This window comes from Echiichthys vipera, assembly GCF_963691815.1.
Source record: "Echiichthys vipera genome assembly, chromosome: 9".
NCBI lineage: Eukaryota > Metazoa > Chordata > Actinopteri > Perciformes > Trachinidae > Echiichthys > Echiichthys vipera.
Window position 1 is genome coordinate 16,509,330 of NC_139834.1, and position 23,012 is coordinate 16,532,341.

The following is a 23,012-nucleotide window of genomic DNA, read 5'->3' on the forward strand; positions in this document are numbered from 1 at the left end:
TCGGCCAGGGTCAGAGGAGTGATGGAGAAACCCTGGTTTTCTGGTGTTATACTGACACCTTATGGTGAGACAAAACTAGTGCTTGAGGAACAGAGAGATGTTTAATCATGACACACAACATCTCAGACTTTCAGGAAGTCACACTTTACCACAGACAGTAAGAAAATGTCAGCACTTTCTGAAATGCTCTAGATGACCACTTGAAAATACACATATTAACAGTAAATGTGTATACATATACATAGGTTTGAGTTTCAGTGGGACAACGGGAAGTTGCTGTGACGTTTGTGGTTAATAGGCTGGGTTCCAAAGCAGTGTGCTTCCGCTCACACCCACGGGTTAAAAAATGTACTGTGAAACTGCAGATACTGAGATATTAAATAATAAATATTTCACTTAAAGAGTCATGGTTTTACTTCTGCTTACTTTTAATTCTCTCGGCTGAAAAAAATAATCAGTTTACTGACTTCAATGAAAATTGAGTCTCTTTTTAAAAATGTAACAGAAGAGTTCACCAGATATTTGAAATAATCTCGACTCTTTCCGAGACACAGTACACAATAAATAGTATTTTTTTGGTTAACAACACAATTGCAAGTCATCAACATTGGTGCATGTTGTTTCAATTCTGTAAACCCTTCCCATCATTTCTTCAGCAATTGAAATTCATGTTGAGAACACAAACATCTGAGTGTGGTTAGCCAACACATTTCCTGTTGCTTAAACAAAAAAAAAAAGCAGATGTCAGAGAGACAGGAAAGCTTCTGTCCTGAGGTAAGTTTAGAAATAAAGTTGTCACACACACCCATCAAGTGTGCAGTCTGTTTCCTTTCCTGAACTTCACTACACAGCAGATATATGACTCAACTCAGCAGCACAGCCTCTACATGTGCAGCTCAATGGAAGATGTGGCTTGTCAAGATCATCTGTGTCTTATGTAAGTCTTTTTAGGCAGTTGCATTTGTTTGTTTTTTTAGGATATATCAAAGTGTACCAATATACTATCATACACATTGAAACTGAGCATTCATCTTAATTTATTTTGACAGATTTCACTGCTGTTTGTGCAGCTCAGGATCCTCAAGATGGTAAGAAACATTAAAATGTATTTATGCATATTGCATTGATGTAAAAAAAACTAGTTATGACTTTTTTATATATCATTTAAAATGTGAAAGTGTGAACGGAATGTTCTGTTATTAGATATTTTGCGTGCCTCTACTAAAGCCAACAGAAACCGTGATTAGGAAGTAAAACATAAGGAAAGTTAACATGAGGAACATGAAGTACTTTGTTGTCATAAGGCTGCACTTCCTACAATTACACACCTTCAAGTGAAGTTCATATTTCAGAAAAGTGTAGTTCGAACTTGATACTTTTACACAGTTATGTTTTCTCATAACATCTAATGATAACACACTGTTAGAATACACCACAACACATTTACTATTAATACATTTTTTGGGGAGAATCGCTCTGTTCAATCAAGCTGTGCTTGTTATTTTGTCCACGCCTTTTGTCACTCTCGTGCAGTTTAACTTTGGCAATTTTAATATCTGTATGCCAGCTCTATTGAAATTGTTTGATCTTCTATTCAACTAGGTTTGAGGTTGTAGCTTTAAGTTCATTATTACTGCTGTTACTGTTTAAATCTCCACATGAGCACACATGTTGGGCTGTTCTGATCTAAATTCTGTCCACCACACCACTTTTCTCATCCACCAGTCACCTCCTTGTTCGGAGACAAATTTTCACCCAGTCCTCTGCCAATGACAACGGAGATGACAACTGTCTATGGTGAGATTTGAACTCAGTTGTGCCTTAACTATACATCTAAAAGTCTAAGCATGATGACACACTTCTGTAGATTTAATGCGGAAAGACGTTACTTCCTGAAATCAACTCAGTATTTCAAAAATAATACAGGCGATAATTTTCGTAAGGCGAAACTCCACCTGCAATCAATCAATCAATCAATCAATCAATCAATATATATATATATATATATATATATATATATATATATATATATATATATATATATATATATATATATATATCGTATATATATACAATATATACATATATATATATATATGTATACATATATATATATCATGGTATTGCATTGATTTAGGACATCTACCATCGCAGAAGCATGACCGAGTAGAGCTAAAAGAATTACATCTGAATGACATTGCTTTGACATTAAGGCTGCCTCCTAACTGAATCAGCAAAAGTCACCTGCGAGATTCACCATGGGCGTTGTCTGAAAGTTCTAGCACTTGTTTAATTTTTTCCATCCGTATAGTGGTTTGTATCTAGATGACATGTTCACCGCAATTTGTCTCTACGCCTTTTAGAAGAAGTCTGTTCAAATGTGCAAAATGAAACTGCACTGTTAAACTGCTGAAATATTGTTTTATATTGTTCAAATATTAATTCAATTTCAGTTCTATTTGTTCTATTGAAATGATTGTAACGTCAGTCTGTAAAGTTATGCATTTTTAAATATCTAGGGATGGCAGCAATTGTATTTATTTAAATTTTGAACCAAGAAAAAACAACTTTCACAGTAAGACATCTGAAGCCAGCGGACCTTAATGTGCATGGCTGTATCAGTAATGCATTGTTAATTTATTTAGATGATTATAACCACTGATATATCTTTTGAAAACATTTCCAGAGCCTCCTTTACCATCCCTGCAGCTACTCACAGACTGGTCCGATGTGTTCCCTTCTGAAAAAGTGGAGTTAAGTTGTAACATCGCTGGCAGCTCGGACTGGACCTTCAGCTGGTACAGAAACACACAAGAAGTACAAAAGTCAGATCCAAATGTGATTGCAGAGGAGTCAAAGATCACAATCACTGCAGCATCACAATCCTATTCTGGGAGTTATTTCTGTAAAGGCCATCACAAAACAAAGAGTGTTACCACTAGATCTAGTAACTCAGTCCAACTCACAGTTAATGGTAAGTTTTCATAATGTTCAATCAAACATTATCCGCAAGAAGAAGAAAAAAAATCACCTTGCCCCTCAGCTTCTGTATAAATGTCTAGACAGCATGTAATATAAAATAATTGAAATTGTTCTTTTTTTCTTTCGCCTCTCTGTTTAGCAAACAAGCCCAAACTCACTTTGACCCAAAGTCCAAACATGGACAAGATGTTCCCTGGAGAGTCTGTGACATTCACATGCAAAGTGGACGTGTCCTCTGAATGGGATTATCTGTGGTATCATAATGGGACTGAAATTCAAGTCTCTAAAAGTAGTACTCATACCATAGCTTCTATAAATCATCCTAACAGTGGACGCTACAACTGCAAAGCCAAGAGAGGCAAAGATCCATTCTACACAGAGGAGAGTGTCTCACAAAGTCTGCAGGTCTTTGGTAAGTTTACCCGTGAACTGTGTCATCACTTTGCCACCAGCTAGGTCAAACCACTTAATTTATACAGTATGTACACACATCATAATGTCATCTACGTATAAAATAGCCACAGATGCATCTGAATCCGATCACTGTCCACTTATATCTTTTCTGCACTACAGTTCTGTTCATACCTGTTTTAACAGTCTACGGCATGTTTACATTGTTTACATCATATACACCCGTTCACATGTCTGCTTACATCTGATACACACAATCTTTCTACATCTCACGCCGACGATGTTCTCTGTATCTAACCTGTACTAACACACTAACATCCTGACACTTATTCTACCTGTACTAACACACTAACATCCTGACACTTATTCTACCTGTACTAACACACTAACATCCTGACACTTATTCTACCTGTACTAACACACTAACATCCTGACACTTATTCTACCTGTACTAACACACTAACATCCTGACACTTATTCTAACCTGTACTAACACACTAACATCCTGACACTTATTCTACCTGTACTAACACACTAACATCCTGACACTTATTCTAACCTGTACTTACACACTAACATCCTGACACTTATTCTAACCTGTACTTACACACTAACATCCTGACACTTATTCTACCTGTACTAACACACTAACATCCTGACACTTATTCTACCTGTACTAACACACTAACATCCTGACACTTATTCTAACCTGTACTAACACACTAACATCCTGACACTTATTCTACCTGTACTAACACACTAACATCCTGACACTTATTCTACCTGTACTAACACACTAACATCCTGACACTTATTCTACCTGTACTAACACACTAACATCCTGACACTTATTCTACCTGTACTAACACACTAACATCCTGACACTTATTCTACCTGTACTAACACACTTACATCCTGACACTTATTCTACCTGTACTAACACACTAACATCCTGACACTTATTCTACCTGTACTAACACACTAACATCCTGACACTTATTCTACCTGTACTAACACACTAACATCCTGACACTTATTCTAACCTGTACTTACACACTAACATCCTGACACTTATTCTACCTGTACTAACACACTAACATCCTGACACTTATTCTACCTGTACTAACACACTAACATCCTGACACTTATTCTACCTGTACTAACACACTAACATCCTGACACTTATTCTACCTGTACTAACACACTAACATCCTGACACTTATTCTACCTGTACTAACACACTAACATCCTGACACTTATTCTACCTGTACTAACACACTAACATCCTGACACTTATTCTACCTGTACTAACACACTAACATCCTGACACTTATTCTACCTGTACTAACACACTAACATCCTGACACTTATTCTACCTGTACTAACACACTAACATCCTGACACTTATTCTACCTGTACTAACACACTAACATCCTGACACTTATTCTACCTGTACTAACACACTAACATCCTGACACTTATTCTACCTGTACTAACACACTAACATCCTGACACTTATTCTACCTGTACTAACACACTAACATCCTGACACTTATTCTACCTGTACTAACACACTAACATCCTGACACTTATTCTACCTGTACTAACACACTAACATCCTGACACTTATTCTACCTGTACTAACACACTAACATCCTGACACTTATTCTACCTGTACTAACACACTAACATCCTGACACTTATTCTACCTGTACTAACACACTAACATCCTGACACTTATTCTACCTGTACTAACACACTAACATCCTGACACTTATTCTTCTTCTACACTTTATTCTTGTTAGGTTAAAATGTTTTTGTATAGTTGCACTGTCGTTATTTGCTGCTCTGTGTGCCCTGAATTGCCCCCCGGGGACAAATAAAGTTTTTTGAATTGAATTGAATTGAATTTCTGTGTTCCTGTCTCGTCATCTTGGCAGATGCAGTAAGTCATTTCGATTGGGTTTATATTAGATGTCCAAAGTTGCTGCCTGTTGAAAGGAAGGTTTTCGTTGCCACTGTTGCTGTTGCTATTTGGGGCAACTGTTGGGTCTCTGTAAATCATAATGTGTGGCCTAGACCTACTCTATATGGAAAGTTCCCTGAGCTAACTTTTGTTATGATTTGACGCTATAAAAAGAAAATTGAATTGAAATAAAAATGTCTTTCTTTATGTTGAATATTTTCAGATCCACCTAAACCATCTCTGAAGCTTCTGAGTCCCTGGCCAGATGTGTTTGAAAATGAGACTGTGGAGTTTATTTGTGAAGTTGACAGCGGTGAATGGATTTTCACCTGGTACAGAAATCAAGAGAAGCTCCAGGAGGAGGACCTGAACCTGGAAGCAATAGAGTCATCTCTTAACATCACTGTGGTCGCTCAAACCTATCAAGGAGGCTATGCCTGCAAAGCTCAGCTCGCATCCAGGGCTGTTAGCTCTGGATTGAGCAACACGGTTAATATCAAAGTATACGGTGAGCTTTCATACCTCTGTTTAACATTACATAAACTTAACATCGATTCAGCTTTTTGTTGCAGATTGATACCACTCTCATGTCTGAATATGAAGATACCAACAGCCAGTTACCTTACAGTATCTTAGCACAAAAACTGAAAACAAGGGGAAATGGCTGGCTTCGCTCTGCCCCAGAGGTGATAAAAACCTGCCTACATGTACCTCTAAAGCTAAACATGTTACAGCTTGTTTTTTTAATCGGCACATAACCCAAACTGTAATGACTTTACGTTGTAGTTTTACCGCTACCACTATTTCTTGACTTGGAACAGTGGTTTTCTATTATCACCATGAGGTTGCCAGGCTCGTAGATTTGCTTACATTTGGACAGAGGCGAGGGGTTTCACCAATGGATGTTTTAAGAGATAATACATCTATTGTTACCCCCCTTTTGTTGGATAACATAAGTTAACTGGCTGTTGGCGCTGGGGAGCTTCATATTTACTCCACTACACATGAAAGTGGAATTGTAGTCTTCTCTACTCTCACCAAGAAAGTGAATTAGTATATTTCTCAAAATATCAAACAATTATTACTTTTTGAATGTTAATATTTAACATTATTAGCACACAACTCAATTTTGATGGTCAGAAGTTGATATATGATGGCTTCTCAGGTTTTGTGGTAAATGTCCCTTTCTGTTTCAGAAAAAACACCAAAACCAACAGTGAGTAAGGTTCCTGGTTTTAATCCGATGTATGTCGGGGAAACAGTGAACTTCACTTGCGATGTTAATTTGTCATCTGGCTGGGAGTATCAGTGGTACAAAGATGGATTTAAGCTCCTTGTCACCAGCAAAACCATCAGCATCCATCTTGGTCTTTCTAATCGGGGTAAATACAGGTGCCAGGCCTCCAGAGGTGAAATAACATTAACAGACTACAGTGAGGAAATACTACAAGATGTTCTGGGTAGGTAAAAACAGCCAAGTAATATCATTAAAGCTTTGTGCTTAATATGTGTAAAATGCTGTGACTAAAGGCTTTAAAAAACATCCGTGCTGCTAATGCTTTCAGCTAAACCGCATTCTGAGAGCATCTTGCTTCCTTTATTGAATGTATTTTCTGTTGAAACAGGATGCTGTGGTGTAGCATGATGCAGGTAGGGGTGGCTCAGAAGTGTATATATGTGTACAATACTATCACTAAGTGAGAAAAAGGATGATTTGTGTGTAAGATTGTTGGCCAACAAAGTTAAAAAAAAAGTTTAATTTTAACAGTTTTCACATGCCACTGTTGCATTTTAAACTTGTTGTTTATGTTTTAAGGCATTTTTGTCTTGAATCTGGACCTTGCTTCCTTCAAGTTAATATTTGAAAAAGTCAGTGCTTTTTATAGTTTCTTATCTAAACCATGGGAATCAGGGAATATTATGGTGTGTATCACTAGCATCAGCATCATTGTACCTTGGATGTTCATACAATGTACAACCCTGTTTCGAGAAAAGTTGGGACGGTGTGTAAAATGTAAATAAAAACCGAATGTGATGATTTGCAAAACATTGAAACCCCATATTGAAAATAGCACAAAATGTTTAAACTGAGAAATTTCATTGTTTTTTGAAAATGATATGCACATTTTGAATTTGATGCCAGCAACACGTTTCAGAAAAGTTGTGAAAGTGGCAACAAAAGACTGTAAGAGTTGTGAAATGCTAAAAGAAAACACCTGGCACACAACCGCTGTATTGTAAAATCAAAATCAACTATAATCCGGTTATCATATGATATGACTAATGGCTGATGTATCTCTCTCTTTAGAAATTCCTGTTCCATCCTTGAAACCGGTAACACAGTGGTTGGATGTGTTCCCTTCTGAGAGTGTGAAGTTGAGCTGCGGGATGCAGAGCAGCTCTGACTGGACTTACACATGGTACAAAGACAAACGGGAGGTCCAAGCTAATTTTGTGTCTTTTGACTCAAATGGAGCTACACTTTCCATCAGCTCTGCTTCAGCTGCAAATGAAGGACAATATAACTGCAAGGGACATCTGAACGGCAGGTCTGTCAGCAGCAGCTCTAGTTCTGCACTTAATCTCACAGTATACGGTAAGTTTTCTTCTTTGTTTTAATTCACATAAAAGTACTTATTTTGAGAGGGCGATTTATATTAAGAATTGTTTCTTAATTTTAGACACGATAACAAATTTTGGGGGCAAAGGTTTCGGGTGGGATTAATATGTTACATACTGATGACAATTACATGTTTTCTTACCCTCAGATAAGAAACCCAGGGTCATACTGACACAGGATCCAGAATACAAGGTGATGTTCCCTGGAGAGTCAGTCTCCTTTAGCTGTCACATTGATATCTCTACTGGATGGGAGTACCTGTGGTACAAAGATAGCAATCCACTTCCCACACATGGAAACAAGAATCTAATCAGCTCTGTTGGAACAACAGATACAGGATTATATACATGCAATGCAAAAAGAGGCAATGATCAAGCCCTCTTCACTGACCACAGTCAGCCCATACGCCTTGAAGTTAAAGGTATGTCCTCTAAACATTTATTTACAGTATTCAGCCGTTTTTTTGGTTGTGTTTCTCTGGGCACTTATTATCTGGCTGGTCAGATGTTTTAATAACAGTTTATTATAACAACTGTTGATATTTCTTCTTTGTGTATTTAGGGAACACGCCAAAGCCCTCAATGACTCAACGGCCAAATGTTGAAAAGGTGTACACTGGAGAGTCTGTGTTCTTCGAATGTAAAGTTCAACTCTCGTCTGGTTGGGGGTATCACTGGTACAAAGATGGAACACAACTCCCAATCAACAACAGTAGTTTTAACATCCATCATGCAAATTTATCAAACAGTGGGACTTATGAATGCATGGCCATAAGAGAGAAAACAATGTGCAAAACAGAGCGCAGTGATGAACGGACCTTTCGTGTATCTGGTGAGCCAAAGAAAATGACTTTGTGTTGATGTGTATTAATGGTAAAAATGCTGCTTTCATCTTGTTTTGTGGTGCTGTGAAATATTATGATAAAACTTGAATAGAAAAAGGATATGGCTATGGATATTAGAAAGGGGCTAATGTGTTTCTCTCCAGAAATTCCTGTTCCATCTTTGGTGCTGGTAACACAGTGGTCAGATGTGTTCCCCACTGAGAATGTGAAGTTCAGCTGTGGGATGGATGGTACCTCGGACTGGACATATACATGGTTCAAAAACGGACAGGAGGTCCAGGCAGATAACACTGTATCTTTTGGCTCAGATGCAGCTTCTCTCTCCATCAGTTCTGCTTCAGCCTCACACCGTGGACAATACAGCTGCTCAGCAAAACTCAAGGGCAGGTCTGTCAGCAGCAAGTCCAGCTCTGGACTAACACTTGATGTTTATGGTGAGAATTTTTCTTCTTTTTTGTCATATAATAATATATGACATATAACATTTTTCAATGAATTGTTTTATTTTGACTCTTTTTCACACATTAATAAGTGACAAAGGAGAATACTATATTAATCAAAAAAGTACATTATAAAGAAATAGTTTGCTATTTGGTAAATACAAATTTTACTTTCTTGCCAAGAGTAAGATATGATTCCACTCTGCTATAACCACGTTTGTCATCATCAATCATGGACTCTTTCTAGCTCCACCTTTAGTATCAGATTAGTGTGCTACTGTAAGTACCTCAACAGAGGCTTAACAAAGAAACAGGATGAAATTAAACAGTTGTATTGGTACCATCCACATCCTTTGACAGTGGAAAAGCAAAAATAATTGTTCTAATGGGTAACTAACTGAACTGAACTGCTCGTTGACACTTGGCTTAACTTTCCTATTTACAATGAAACTACAACCAGGTGACAGTTATTCACTTCAATGAATATAAAACATTTTATTTATTCATTCATTTATTCATTCATTAACTGTAATATGACTATTTTATGACATACTATACTATGACTTTTTATGACATTTTTATGACATACTTTAGTATGACTTTGTTTTGACTTTTTTCATGTCATACTTTACTTTGACTTTGTTAAGGAGCTTCTACTGTACATGACCTCACCCATTTAAGCTCACCAAAGTTAAGTATAAAACCTGTTACCAAAGTTTATTTGTCAAACTCTGATTATTCATGTACATCTATTGAAATGATTTACCTTCAGTTTTGCCATGTCAAATACTTAAAAGACAAGAGATAAGAGAGTCTTTATTTTCATCCATCTATTACACAGTAGAGTTCAGTCCAGTCGAGTACAGGGTGCAAAGACAAAAGAACTATAATAATAATAGAAACATTATCAATGCCGTACAAGTAGTGTGTATTTTAATATAGTAAGTGTAAACAAATGGGATGCAAAAAAATAGTTGTGAAGGCAGTTTTCTGATGAAATGTATGTAGGAAAGTGCAAGTTGAATGACAATAACCAAGTGTCAATATAGTAGCCTAGTGTGTGCGTGTGTGTGCTTGTGTATTTGGGTGTGTTTTAGGCACAATTGTGTGTTTCTTGCTATTGTGTATAACTGATATTAGTTTACTTTTTATTTTTAAGAAACTTTGCCAGTCATAAAAAAAATCATAGTATAGTATGTCATAAAAAGCCCTAGTATGTCATAAAAATGTAATTAAATTAGTCAAAGTATAGCATGTCATGAACAATTGTCAAAAAAGTCATAGACTCTAGTATGACATACTAGACAGTGCGAGGCTAAATGTTTCCCCCTACTTTCAGTCTTTATAAGCTAATCATGTCTTGGCTGTTGCCAAATGATTTTTGAAGTAAACTAAAAAAAAGTATCTTTTTTGGAAGATATGTTTCATTCTGGTAAGGAAGTACAGTTCAATCATATCAAAATAACCATTTGAAGCATCTAGTTAAAGGCCAGTTCCTCCTTACTCCGTAACTTCATATTATTAAAAATGGCATTATTATCTGTCCCACAGATACAAAACCAAGGGTCACACTGATGCAGAATCCCATACACAATGTGATGCATACTGGAGATTCAGTCTGCTTTAGCTGTCACATTAATGTCTCGTCTGGATGGGAGTACCTTTGGTACAAAACTGGCATTCCACTCGCCGAATCTGGAAACAATCACACCATCACTTCTGTTGTGAGAACAAACACTGGATCATATCAGTGCCAAGTTAAAAGAGTAAGCGATACAGTATTCCACTCAGACAAGAGTCAGGCTGTGGAACTCCACATTGAAGGTATTGAAGGTTTTGTTTTTGTAGACTTCCCCACATTTTTCTGAACATGTTGAATGTGTTCTTCACAGTCTTGATTGTGTCTCTGCAGAGCGCCCAAAGGCTGATATAATCCTGTTAACTGGCTGGTCTGAGGTCTTCTCCACTGACAGCTTAGTGCTCAAGTGTGGGGTGAAAGAAAGCCAAGACATATGGAACTACACATGGTAATACACATACAAAGGTATCAGTTAATAATGTAATACAGTTTTCTAAATGCATTCACGTGTACTGTGTGGATTCTCACCTTCTCACAGGTTCAAAGACGGGCAACCAATCAATCTTCTGCTCTCTGAGAAACATACAGTCACACCTCAGAATAACCCTGAGCAGAGCCTGTACACCTGCATGGGCATTCGCATGGGTAGACCATCTTATTCAAAAAGCAGTGATTCTTTCAAGACCAAGAACCTTCGTGAGTATAACTAAGGTCTTGAAGTTAAGAATTTTTACCCTGTTAATATTCTGTCTGCCTTTTCATTCTCTGTTTTTATTATTAATCTGTAGTTTTGAAGAGGAGGGTGCTTCTTTCCATCTCTGGCTGTATCTTCTTTGGCATTATCGCTGTCTTCATTGGATGCATTGTCCTCAGAGTCATTCGCAAACCAGGTTTGGATTTTGTTTTTTTGACTTTTTGAGTACATGGATTCTAAAAATCTGCATTGCCTATTTCTTATGCAGAATCTGTTTCAAGAGATCAGTGGAGAACACAAACACAGATATATTAAGGAGCGTAAATAGAAAAGTGATAAAATAAAAGTTGATGTTGTGTTTGCATCTTGTTTTGGCTGAGTGTTATTACAGGTTTAAATGTGACATCCTGGTTGCATTATGCAGTATAAACACAGTATATAAAATAAACTCCACAATGAGGTGACCCTTTTTTTTACCACATAGATGATGGAGAAGATAGACCAGAAGAGACGGAGCTGTTCCTCACCATGGCTCAGTTAAAGGACCGCGATGGTGCGTAGACGCCACCTCTAATGGCTTGTGGTTTTGGTTGCCGATTCTGCAGAAACAGCCCCACCAGTGATTGGTTTCTGAGCTATTTAAGAAGTTACCATTTGTGAAACTAACTGCTGACATTTCCAAGTTAGACTGTGACTTTCATAGTTTGTCTTTAGCCGTTGCTCTTGTGTTGAAGGTCCCTCCTTCCTCATGCAGATGCACCCTGTCCACAATACTATGACTTTTTATTACATTTTATGACCTACTTAACCTGACGTTTTTATGACTTTATATGACATAATATACTATGACTTTCTTACAACTTTTTAATGACAATTTACTATGGCTTTTTTATGACATATTATACTATGACTTTTTATTACTATACTATGATTTTTTATATATTTTTTTGACATGCTATACTAAGACTTTTTTTAGAGAGGAAAAACTTTTTGTGCAACTACATTTTAAAGTTAGTTTGAGTTTCATAGTTTGTCTTTAGCCTTTGGTGCTCCTGTGTTAAGTTCCTTCCTCCCTCCTGTAGATGCCCCCTGTCCAATGGTTCAGTACATCACCGATGTAGAATTAAATGCTTCATCTAAAGGTAAAGTACCCACAGATAAGAAAAGTAGATGATACAAAAACTGTATTACTATAAGTTTCCCTAAATGTATCCCTCAGTGACATAGTTTCTTGGTTGTATTTTGTTTTTTAATAACCTGACCTGTAGAAGCGGATGAGAATGGCACAATTTCCAGTGATACAACACCGTTACCAATAAGTTCACAGGAGGACCAAGGTAATAACGTTAAATTATAAATGCATTTTTCCTATTCAATATTTTATCTGTGATGATAATGTTTTCCTAATCCATCTTTCCACATCTCACCCTCCATGTCTTTCTAGCCGTGATGAGTGAGAACCATGATACAACAGAAAACAATGGTGGGCTGGTTTCCTTTAAACAATAAGTCACTGAAGCTCTATTTGCATCAGATTAGAAGATAATTATTAAGTCTATAAACTTGCTACAGACTTGTGAGGCTTTAATGGATGATAAACAACATGTGTGATGTATTAAAACTGGAGAGAGAATCTCACTATTGTGTGATACTAGCAGGGGCATCGAATTTAAAGTTTTGACTTGTCTGCAGTGTTAGATAATAGTTAAGTAAATTCATTAAGATCCATCATCTGGGAACTGTAAATGTTGGTACCAAACCCGTGACCCTGATAGGGACAACCGGTTGAAGATGATGGATGGATGGATATAGCCATATACATGTGTACATTTTGTTTTGCACTGAACATTACCTACTTGGTAGCACAGTACTGTTAAAATTGTACATATTTTAATTCACATCACTGTTAAAGGCACTGTTCAAATATGAAACTATTTATGTGATAAGCATCAATCATATACACGGTTAGCTTTTATTGTTAGCATTTATGATACTGTACATAGGTGTTGATCTGCAGGAGATATTATCCTCTTTTAGCAAACACTTGGGGCCAGATGTATGAATGATGTGTATGCACAAAAAACATGTATACGCCTTTAGCCACACATAAATTCAATGATAGTGTTATTTCACGCTCCATGCAGTGTTCTGTAAAATCAAAGCTGCGACAGCTGCGAACTATATTATTTATGATTGATTTAATCGTTCTTTTAATTTTCATTTGAGCCATTCTCTCTCTATCAATGTTCTTCTGATTTATCCTTAATTGTGATGCACTTTGTAAAGCCTGTTTCAATTTACTAATATAAATGAATCGTGAGATTATTAATGATGATTGAGAAATTACCGCAATGATGATTTACAGGTACATGTATGTATGCATATTTCTGTCTTTGTGTGCACACAGTTTTTAGTCATACATTTTATGCATCTGGCTCCAGATTTGAGTAAATGTCAGTTGGTCTTTTTTATTACTGCGCTCTTCTAAATGATTATATTTATCTACAGTAGGTGATGCTACAGAAATGCCATTCAAGCATTTTGACTCCCTATGAAATTATCAAAATAAAAAATACAAAATGTTGCCATGAGTGTTCATTCAAACTAATATTGATCAGCACCATCAGACATGACTACAATAAACACATGTTCAACCACTGGGGACTTTACAAGTAGACTGATTTGTGGTTCAGTCAATGGGGAAATCTTGTCCATCATGTACGCCTGTAACAAAAGACACAAGGGAAAGACGGTCATTATCAAGACAAACCTTGAAATCCAAATTAATTTTTTTTACCCATAAGAAGCATATAGACCATTTAGAACATACAGAATACCTACTGAAGTCACATCTACTTGAGGATATCAGCCAGTTTCTCCACATAGTAGTTGTAGTTCTCCTGACAATCCTCCCAGGGTGCAAAGGTCTCGTCCTCTTCCTTCTCCACATACGTTTCCCAAACATGTACGAAGTCGGACGGCTTCATCATCCGTATTTTGCAGCCGGCGCTCACCAGAGCCCGGAGTCCTTCAATTATCTCCGGCTCCTCCCACTCAAAGAGACGGGAGCAGAACATGCAGAGACGGACCTTCTTGCGCTGCTTGAGGATGTTGGCCAACTTGGATGCACAAGCCACACAGGGACTGGAAGAAACATACCATGTGACCTCATATTCTTGGGAAGCATTAGGGAGCACCTGTTAATGTAAGAGTGGGGATTATTTGAGGTATGCATGAGAAGAAACATCATGTTACATATCACAAGAGAATATGCTTGCAAAGGAATGGTGATCAGTCCTCCCTTGGGGCTCACATATGTGTTACATGATACTACGTCGACAAAGGCCCACTGTGAGCTTCCATTACCTGTTGAAAGAAGGCTTCTTCCGCATGAGCTGTGGCATGTTCATCCTCCATATAACCTTTCAGAGGCTCAGTGGCGCCTCCTGGTGTATCCACTCTGAAACACAGCAGGGTCTTGTTCCTCCCTGATGAGTACTCCACGTTCCTGAACTGAAACTTGAAGTAGAACGGGCTCATCTGTTCCCTGGTAGAGATTGAAAGGGAGAGTTTCCATAAATGTTTTTTCTTTTCAGTTAATATTAAAGCTTAAAGCTAAATTTTAAACAGAAAACAGCACTAACTGTCACTATTTGGGTATATACAACGGTTAAATAAGCAAGAAAGAGTAAAATAATACACTCCGCATGATGTATCTATCAACAGTGCTTTGAAAGTTATCTGTCACCTTTAACTGTGGTGCGTGACAGTGCAACTGACACTTCACTCCTTTGCCTAACACTGAGAGCATGAGTCACTCATTTTGTGATGAATTTGTCAACCATCCAAGACACAAAAAGGGCAATAATAGGGGATCTTTGAAATAGACCATGGTGACACAGTGATTAGAATATCAATGAGGCCACTGCTGAGTAAATGCTTCTATAAATATTTTTGGCTTTGACTTCATCCCATGATTCAACCATTGTACAAAGCACATACCCCTCCTGTCCTTCATGATTAGCCCATTGTTATACTGCATATGAAGAGCCAAATGGATTTCACAAATAGATCTCTTATATCAAACAGCTAATACTCAAAGACAGAAACTGGAGAACAGATGCTAGGCGGCAGAGTGATATAGCACTGGCCTGCATCTGTGTTGGCTCTGTGACTCATCACTATTCTTACCACTGGGTAAATAAGAATGGCAGGTGCAAGTCATTATCATCCTTCCTCACTGAGATCAAATACCGTACATAATACGTGTTGGGAGCAAAATTACTTCCAGAAAGACATGAAGAACTACTTTGTATACAACAGATAACATCAAATAACCAAAAAGTGGATGTGTTAAAGAGCAAAACAGGTGTGTAAGTTTGACATACTGATTAACTATTGCGGTATATGTGTTGAATTTTACTCACCCTCTTACAATCTCAAACGGTGGCAGTTCTATAGGCTGAAACTCGCCATTTTCTTCACTTTTTGTTGCCTCCTCTCCTGTTGCGCCTCCACTTTCCCCATTCCTCTTCTCTTCATCGGTCTTCGACTGCTCAGGGGTCTTATCTGTCTTTCTTCCAAGTTTGTCAGGCTTTTTCCCATTTTTCTCCTTCTCCTTTTCACTATTTGTATTGTTTTCTACCTTCTTCTCTTTCCTCTTAACACTGACCCGGTTGTTTCTGTCAGCCATGATTTTGAGCAAGTGGGCAAGAGTGTTAGATAGAGAGAGGGAGGGAGGGACAGTGAGAGACGGAGAGAGAGAGAGATAGCTCTGGGTAAGTAGAGTGATAACCCAAGTGCATTTACAGAAATAGATCCTATTGTGGGCTGTGTTTGGAGTCACAACATATGCATGTCTGGCCGGGGGGTAGGGATAGGTTGACACACTCCACCTCTTTCTGTGCCCTGGCTGTCAAAAGGCCAGCGCAAGAATAAGTTCCTGTGTGTAACATGAACTCAGGGACATTTCTCTTAAACACTTTATACAATTCCCAAATGAAAAAAGGAAACTACAGCATTCTAAATAATATAAACGTATAACCGCAAACAAAATGAGTGGCAGCTCTTTTATCCATCAGGCTTTAACTGTCAACAGGCCAGCAACAGGCAGGTTATTAATAACTATGCTTGGCTCTGTGTGCGTCTGTGTGTATGGGGTAACCAGGGTTCGCTTGATACTGAACACCACTTTTGTTTTTGCCAAATCCTGCAGCCCTTAGCGATACACAAAGGCCAGGGAGAGGGCACCCCAAATAGGGGAGGACTGAGTGCAGTGCAGTACAAATGCCAAAGTATTTTGTCTCTGTGCTATGAATAATAGTGCAAGAGTGAAGCGTGACCCAGTGTGCATGTGCTTGTGAACGATCAATCTATGAAATCAGCCTGCATCAATAGGGTCCTCTGCTGGGGCCATAGAGTGGGGGATGGGGGAAAAAGGTTTTGTAAGAGTGTGTGTATTTTTGCATCGATGTGCGGACAGAAAATAGCTTTCTGAACTGCAGATGTAATAACTTGAGGCATGAGGGAGTGGGTGGGAGGGAGAGGGCAGTTCAATTACAATTTCCTTTCCTCCCTCGGTCTCACTCTCTGCCAAGTAATTCATTTCAGAGGCAATTACCAATAGAACTGCAGCCTGCTCGACTAACTCGAATGGATGAGCTGTCACAGCCGGGGGGAGGGAGGGGAGAGAGACTTCAAGCAGCTCCACATTCACTCACAAACAACAACACACCAATGAGGATGAGCAAAAACACATTTCGAAGCTAAACATGCTGACACATCCACACGGTTATCTAGCAGCACATATAAATCCACAGAGACATCCTGCGGTGATAATAATTACGATCACAGCCATCTTTGATAATTATGATCTATGGAAGGAAATCTCATTGTATCTCTTACTCACACAGATTAACACAATTCCTCTGAAGTGCTTTTCAACTACAATAAAACAGTAACACTGGGACGAAGCTGTTTGCAGTCTGTGAAAAAGAGATGTAATCCTTGTGACAGTTCTCATAATCAGATCTACAGCAATTCCTTAACAACCAGTCATCTTCAAATTGACTGATTCTGTTGTTCCTTATTTATCACAAAAAAATAACCAATGCTTAAAGCAGGTTGTGCCTTTTGATGTAGCATTAGAGAACAAGAGCACAGTAGCTGCATGCAGTTTCCTGCTTAAAGGTTTTGGGAGCCTTGCTGGCTTTGAGAAAAGGACCGCGTAGGATGTGACTGCTGACTGTCTGCTGACTCAAATTTAACTGTAATGGAATTAAATGCAATTACCCTGCCTCCCCACTGGCCCAGCCAAGGGCAACAGAGTCATAATAAAAGGCAAACACACACTACTATGTTCACAGTTTCTTCTACAAAGCGGTTCACTGCACAGTGGTTTCCAAATATTGAGTGAGGTCGCACAACGCAAAAGCCAATGTTGTGCCACAATCACACATCCTTTGCTAGTTTTCTGGGGCAGACGCAGGGTCAAACCAATTTCAATTCCTAAAAGTTCAGAGGCAGAATTGGACATTGATTGAAAAAGCGAAAGTAGTGCTGATAAAGAAAATGGAATGGAATTAACCTACTCTGACAGAGCACACGTGGAGCTATAAAGGACTGGCAGAGGAAAATATAAATGAATTAGGGTAAAAAAAAAATTATGCGAAGCAGATTTCAGCTTTTCTCCATTGGCAAAAAAAAGGTGTGGATCATCTGTACAAACCTCTGTGTTGAGAAGTGAAAGTTGTTTATTATGATGTCGCAGTGATAAGGCATACATACAAAGAGAGAAAAGAATAAGTAGATGATGCACTGATGTATTGTTTAGCAGCTGATGTCTTTCTTCAAAAACAATATAAAATAAATTAGTCATAACCTCTAGTGTATATCAGTGAAAGTAAGTCAGATGCTACAGTATGCAATAATCGACCATTTGGTCATTGTTGGTATGTAAGTGCACACACGCAAGCTGTTTTGGGGGGTCGGGAAGATAAGAGTGTTAGGGCTTTGTGGTTGTCTGAAGACCCTGGCCAGGGAAAACAATGTCAACGTAAATGCTTTAGTATTGATCTGCTTCTAGTCCCCTTGGTCCACAGTATGTGGTATGATAGTCTGTATGCACGCTACATGGTAAACAGACAGCAATCCACACCTACTACAGTCTGGAAACCCATTCTGAGTGTCTGAAATTCTGGGTAATTAATTTCATCTCATGTGAAATTTAGTGTAGTATAAGTACTATGTTATGTTACTAGCTCAGTTTTCTTAGAGAGGAACAGAGGTTAGTATCCAAGAAGTAGCTTTACTACAGGTATTAAGCCTTCAGTTGCCATTTAGGTACAAGAAAAGCTTGGCTCCTAGCTTTAAGTCCATAATAATCTGTAGTTCGCTTTGAGGTAGATGAGGGTCTCCAGGTTCTTTGGTAAGACGCGGCCTCTCTCCGGCCGCAGAAAGAGCCCAGCAGTAGTGAAAATGCTCTCGACTACAGTGCCACAAGCAGGTATAGTAAATGCCCTTTTGGCCACCTGGGCAAGAAGAGGAAAGTCAATTGCTTTACGCCGCCAGTAATGCAAAGCCTCCTCGTCTGTGGGTTCCTCTCGTAGGTAGACGGCCAACTCCTGCTCTAGGCTCTTAGCCTGTGTCGTGGGTCTCTGCTTGATGAAAGAGAACAGCTTACAGGGACGGGAAAGCGAGGAGATCGGCGATGGAGCCGGGGCAGGTGGGGTCTGGGATTGAGGATGAATGTCTGTGTTGGGGTCTATGGGGCTGGAGGCTGTGGAATGTTTGGACAACTCCTCTATAAGGACTTGTCTGTGCCAGTCAGGATTGCTGCTCCAAGTGAGCTTGAACTGGGGATCAAGGGTGGTGGCACTAATGTATAGAGGGTCCTCCAGGACAGGAGCCAACCGACGCTCTACAGCCTGGCTGAGGCCCACCAGGAGAGAGGGACAGTGGGGGGTTGACGTCTCTGAGAGATGCTTTCGAAGGCCCAGAACACACGGCAGAGCCAGGCTAATGGACACATGTCTGTCTGTCTGTATGTCGGCCTGTCTGTCCCCTTGCACCATGTCCCAGGCTTCAGTGAAGGGCTCCAAAGTGTCAGTGAGCTCCCTCAGCAGGGCTCTGTCTGAACCACCCAGTGCCAGCTCCCCTGGGCCACTCACCTCCTCCAGAAACTCCACTGAGTCCAGCAGCCGCCGAAGCACCTGCAGCAAAAATAAAACAAAAACATAAACTATGCTATTTAAAACTATTGAAACACATTTTTTTTTGCAAGTTAGCATCTGTTGTTATCATTATATAAATCTTACTAAAACAGTAACAAAGTCAGGCTACGAAGTGAATCTTATTATGGACACAGATGCAGTGTTGTTTTCAGTTTTTGCATTGCTCGGACGTGCGATGGAAGTCGGGAACAGTATAGCGCTGAGAAACAAGCGGAACACCACCACTGCAGTGTTTATAGCTCCACCTTTTAGTATTGGATTAGTGTGCTAGGTACCACAACAGAGGAGTAATGAAAAAACAGGATTGAATGGAGGTTCTTTTAATACCATTAAGACCTTTTGAAAATGTAAATGTAAAAATAACCGTTCTAATGTGTCAGGAACTGAGCTGAAGCAGACTGCGTGGTGGAAACCAGGCTTAACTCTCTCTCTACATTAGTGCCACCACCCTTGACCCCCAGTTCAAGCTCACTTGGAGCAGCAAACCCTGACTGGTAGCAGATAATAGGACATTTTGAAGTGTCTATTAACGTATTTTATAACTCCTCATGTGAAACCTCTATAACAGCTGCAATTGCTGACCGACAATATTGTACAATGTATAAAATTTCATTATAAAATTGTTGACACTCATAAATAAACATTTAAAATGTCCTTATATCTGTTTACAACAACATTATTGAGTGTTATAATACTTTTATTAAAGTGGCTGCTTATAAAAGCTAAGTAGGAGAAGATAAAGTAAAATACTGCTTGTATACCACACGTACCTTAAGCTGAGCAGCCCAGTCTCTTGCTGCAAGAGGAGGATTTCCTGGTGCACCCATGCTCAGCCCAGGACCATCAAACACCTGGCTAAGTTTCTCAGGCGGGACAGCAGAGGTAATGTAGTTGTAGAAACAGGCAGCCTTGGCCAGTGTGGACGTGACCTGTAGACAAGAGCGTAGCCCCTCTCTGACACACTGTTCAAGAGAGCGAGAGAAACAGTCCACTCGACTAACACCCAGACCCTGATCCCACGAGTCCTCCCACTCCCCTTCCTCTCCTCCGTCACTATGGCCGTTCCCGATCCCTTCCTCCACGGTGTTACCATTGTCCACCTCTTCTCCATCGTCTTCGTCTTGCCCGTTAGCAAGAGGAGGTGAAACCAGGAAGCCAGGAAGACAACAGGGCTTCACTGTTGTTGTTGTTGTTGTTGCTAGGAAAGGGTCTGCAACCACACGGAATGCTCTCCCTGAAACGCCATGAGAGTGGCATACTTCAGCGAAATCTGAAAGCACACGATTCCCAGAGCTGCCTCCTGTCAAGGGAAGGCAGGCCAGGACAGCTGAACGCATCTGCCAATCGGATGTGAGGAAATGGCAGGTGACACCGAGATACCTACACACAGACAGAGACAGAGAGAGAGAGAGAGAGAGAGAGAGAGAGAGAGAGAGAGAGAGAGAGATGGACTAATCAGTGATGGAATCAAACCAAAAAGGACTCATGTTGTTTTTGGTTGATTTTACCTCCTTACCCTGAAGCGGCTCCAGTTAGGCCCCTCCAGAGATCCAGGCTGAGACTGAGGGCGTGCGCCGATGCCAGGGCTTGACGCGTTGCTAGCTGGGCCTGGTAGGCGTAGGCTGGGAGGAGCTGGCTCTGGATATAGTGCTGGGGCTCAGGAGTGTAGCGCGGCTCCAAGAGCTGAAGCAGCTCTCTGAAGCCTTGATTTTCCACTATGGACACTGGCTGCAGATCACGCACAATCATCTTAGCTATAGCCTCAGAGATCAGCACCTTTGGTGATAAAAAACACAGCGTAAATGACCCTTATTATTATTATAGAAAAATGATTTCATTGCAATGCCACGATAAATAACAGGATTTCATCAAAAGTAGCTCAGTTATTTGTTGTTTGGACTTTAATACACACCTGACGTGGGTCATGTCTGTCAAACTTGGTCACCCCTCCTCCAGAGCCTCCTCCCACTCCTCCCTCAAGAGTTCCCATTCCTCCACTGCCACCACAACCACCACCACCACCTCCTCCTCCTCCACCACCACCTCCCACTCGAGTACTGATGGGGAGAGTGTAACGGGTATTCCCTCCATTTGTTGTGAAACTGTGCAGGGAACTGGAGGAGTAACCTTCTCTCTTCATATCCTTCCTTTTCACAAAGTCATCATACATTGCCTGGTGCTTCCGCTGAAGGGGGCGAAAGAGAGAGAGAGAGAGAGGGACAACAGTGTTATTGATTGGCAGTCTACTGTTTAGATGAATACATCTCTAAACCAGCATGCATTGTTTTGACAACCGTTGAAGATGATACAATATAGGCAGAGAAGCAACAGACTGTAAATTACTGTCTGTAAATTTACAGACAGGTTAATAACTAGCTGACACTGTGTGCTATATTAAATGTGGGTAGATGATGTAGGGCCAGCTGTTTCCAAGGATGCCGACGGAAATATAAAAGATAGGACTAAGAATACAGCCCATACAGCATTTTATTTTGAAATCATTACCTTGAGATGCGTTACGAAGTTGGACGTGACACTCCGCTTCGCCTGGATCCTTGTGCCACAAGCCTTGCAGTTGGACTCGATTTTGCCATTTTCCCCTTCAAAGACAATATTAAAGTAATCCAGAATAGACACCTTCGACACTGACGCCATTGGAGCCCACAGTGCCTCCGCTCCGAAGTAAAAAATCAACTTCCGATCAAGGACAATCCGAGTCTGAGGTATCAATCTCACCTCACCTCTAACCATGAGCGCAGGCCAGCGTGTTTACTTCCCAAACCTCTCTGATCACACATAAAAAAAACACCCCAAAAAATGTTGATGCCAGTTGCGCAGACAAAAGAACATTTAATTACAAGCGCGAGACGCGTCGCTCGCACGTCCGAAATTGGCCACAATCTGGCGACGCGAGCTGCTGCGGATGTCTAGAAACATCAATAATATAAATAGAGAAGCTACATCCGTTGTTTCTGCGCTCCCATCCGTCGTTAGGACGCAAGTGGAGGGGTGGCGCTGTGTTTCACGGAGGCAGTATTGAGTATTACAGTATTATAATCGGAGCAGGAAGTATACACAATAAACGGGAGTCTCGTTTCTCGTTCGGCAGTTCCCGGTAATGTTCGACTCCGCTGTCACCAGTCAAGAGGAGTGTGGCAAGCGGGTTGAACATTTCAACGAATCACACTCCTTTGATAGGAGTCCTAGCTGCAATTACATTTTTGATATCCATAATAGCATTTCTC

General features: G+C 39.8%; 3 protein-coding genes across 3 annotated transcripts; 1 reads left to right on the top strand and 2 right to left on the bottom strand.

Moving 5' to 3' along the window:
- Positions 1-868: 868 nt before the first annotated feature.
- On the top strand, positions 869-13,993 carry LOC310951387 (basement membrane-specific heparan sulfate proteoglycan core protein). The gene is made up of 19 exons (XM_083919586.1): positions 869-937; positions 1,050-1,088; positions 1,726-1,797; positions 2,687-2,974; positions 3,122-3,394; positions 5,583-5,867; positions 6,556-6,819; positions 7,668-7,955; positions 8,128-8,400; positions 8,541-8,810; positions 8,967-9,257; positions 10,815-11,087; positions 11,176-11,290; positions 11,381-11,538; positions 11,631-11,732; positions 12,021-12,089; positions 12,619-12,678; positions 12,805-12,873; positions 12,981-13,993. Exons 1-19 carry the CDS (start codon positions 907-909, stop codon positions 13,043-13,045), a joined length of 3,285 nt encoding a protein of 1,094 aa, XP_083775712.1. The 5' UTR covers positions 869-906; the 3' UTR covers positions 13,046-13,993.
- Positions 13,994-14,128: 135 nt separating this feature from the next.
- Positions 14,129-16,290, bottom strand: apobec2b (apolipoprotein B mRNA editing enzyme, catalytic polypeptide-like 2b). The gene is made up of 4 exons (XM_083919587.1): positions 15,964-16,290; positions 14,903-15,083; positions 14,378-14,733; positions 14,129-14,260 (listed from the first exon to the last, which is right to left on the bottom strand). Exons 1-3 carry the CDS (start codon positions 16,227-16,229, stop codon positions 14,389-14,391), a joined length of 792 nt encoding a protein of 263 aa, XP_083775713.1. The 5' UTR covers positions 16,230-16,290; the 3' UTR covers positions 14,129-14,260; positions 14,378-14,388.
- A 2,065-nt stretch (positions 16,291-18,355) lies between these two features.
- Positions 18,356-22,662, bottom strand: LOC310952038 (zinc finger BED domain-containing protein 4). The gene is made up of 6 exons (XM_083920525.1): positions 22,273-22,662; positions 21,818-21,952; positions 21,680-21,775; positions 21,284-21,543; positions 20,538-21,147; positions 18,356-19,746 (listed from the first exon to the last, which is right to left on the bottom strand). The coding sequence occupies exons 1-6, from the start codon at positions 22,516-22,518 to the stop codon at positions 18,904-18,906; spliced, it is 2,190 nt and encodes a 729-aa protein (XP_083776651.1). The 5' UTR covers positions 22,519-22,662; the 3' UTR covers positions 18,356-18,903.
- Between the last annotated feature and the right edge of the window lie 350 nt (positions 22,663-23,012).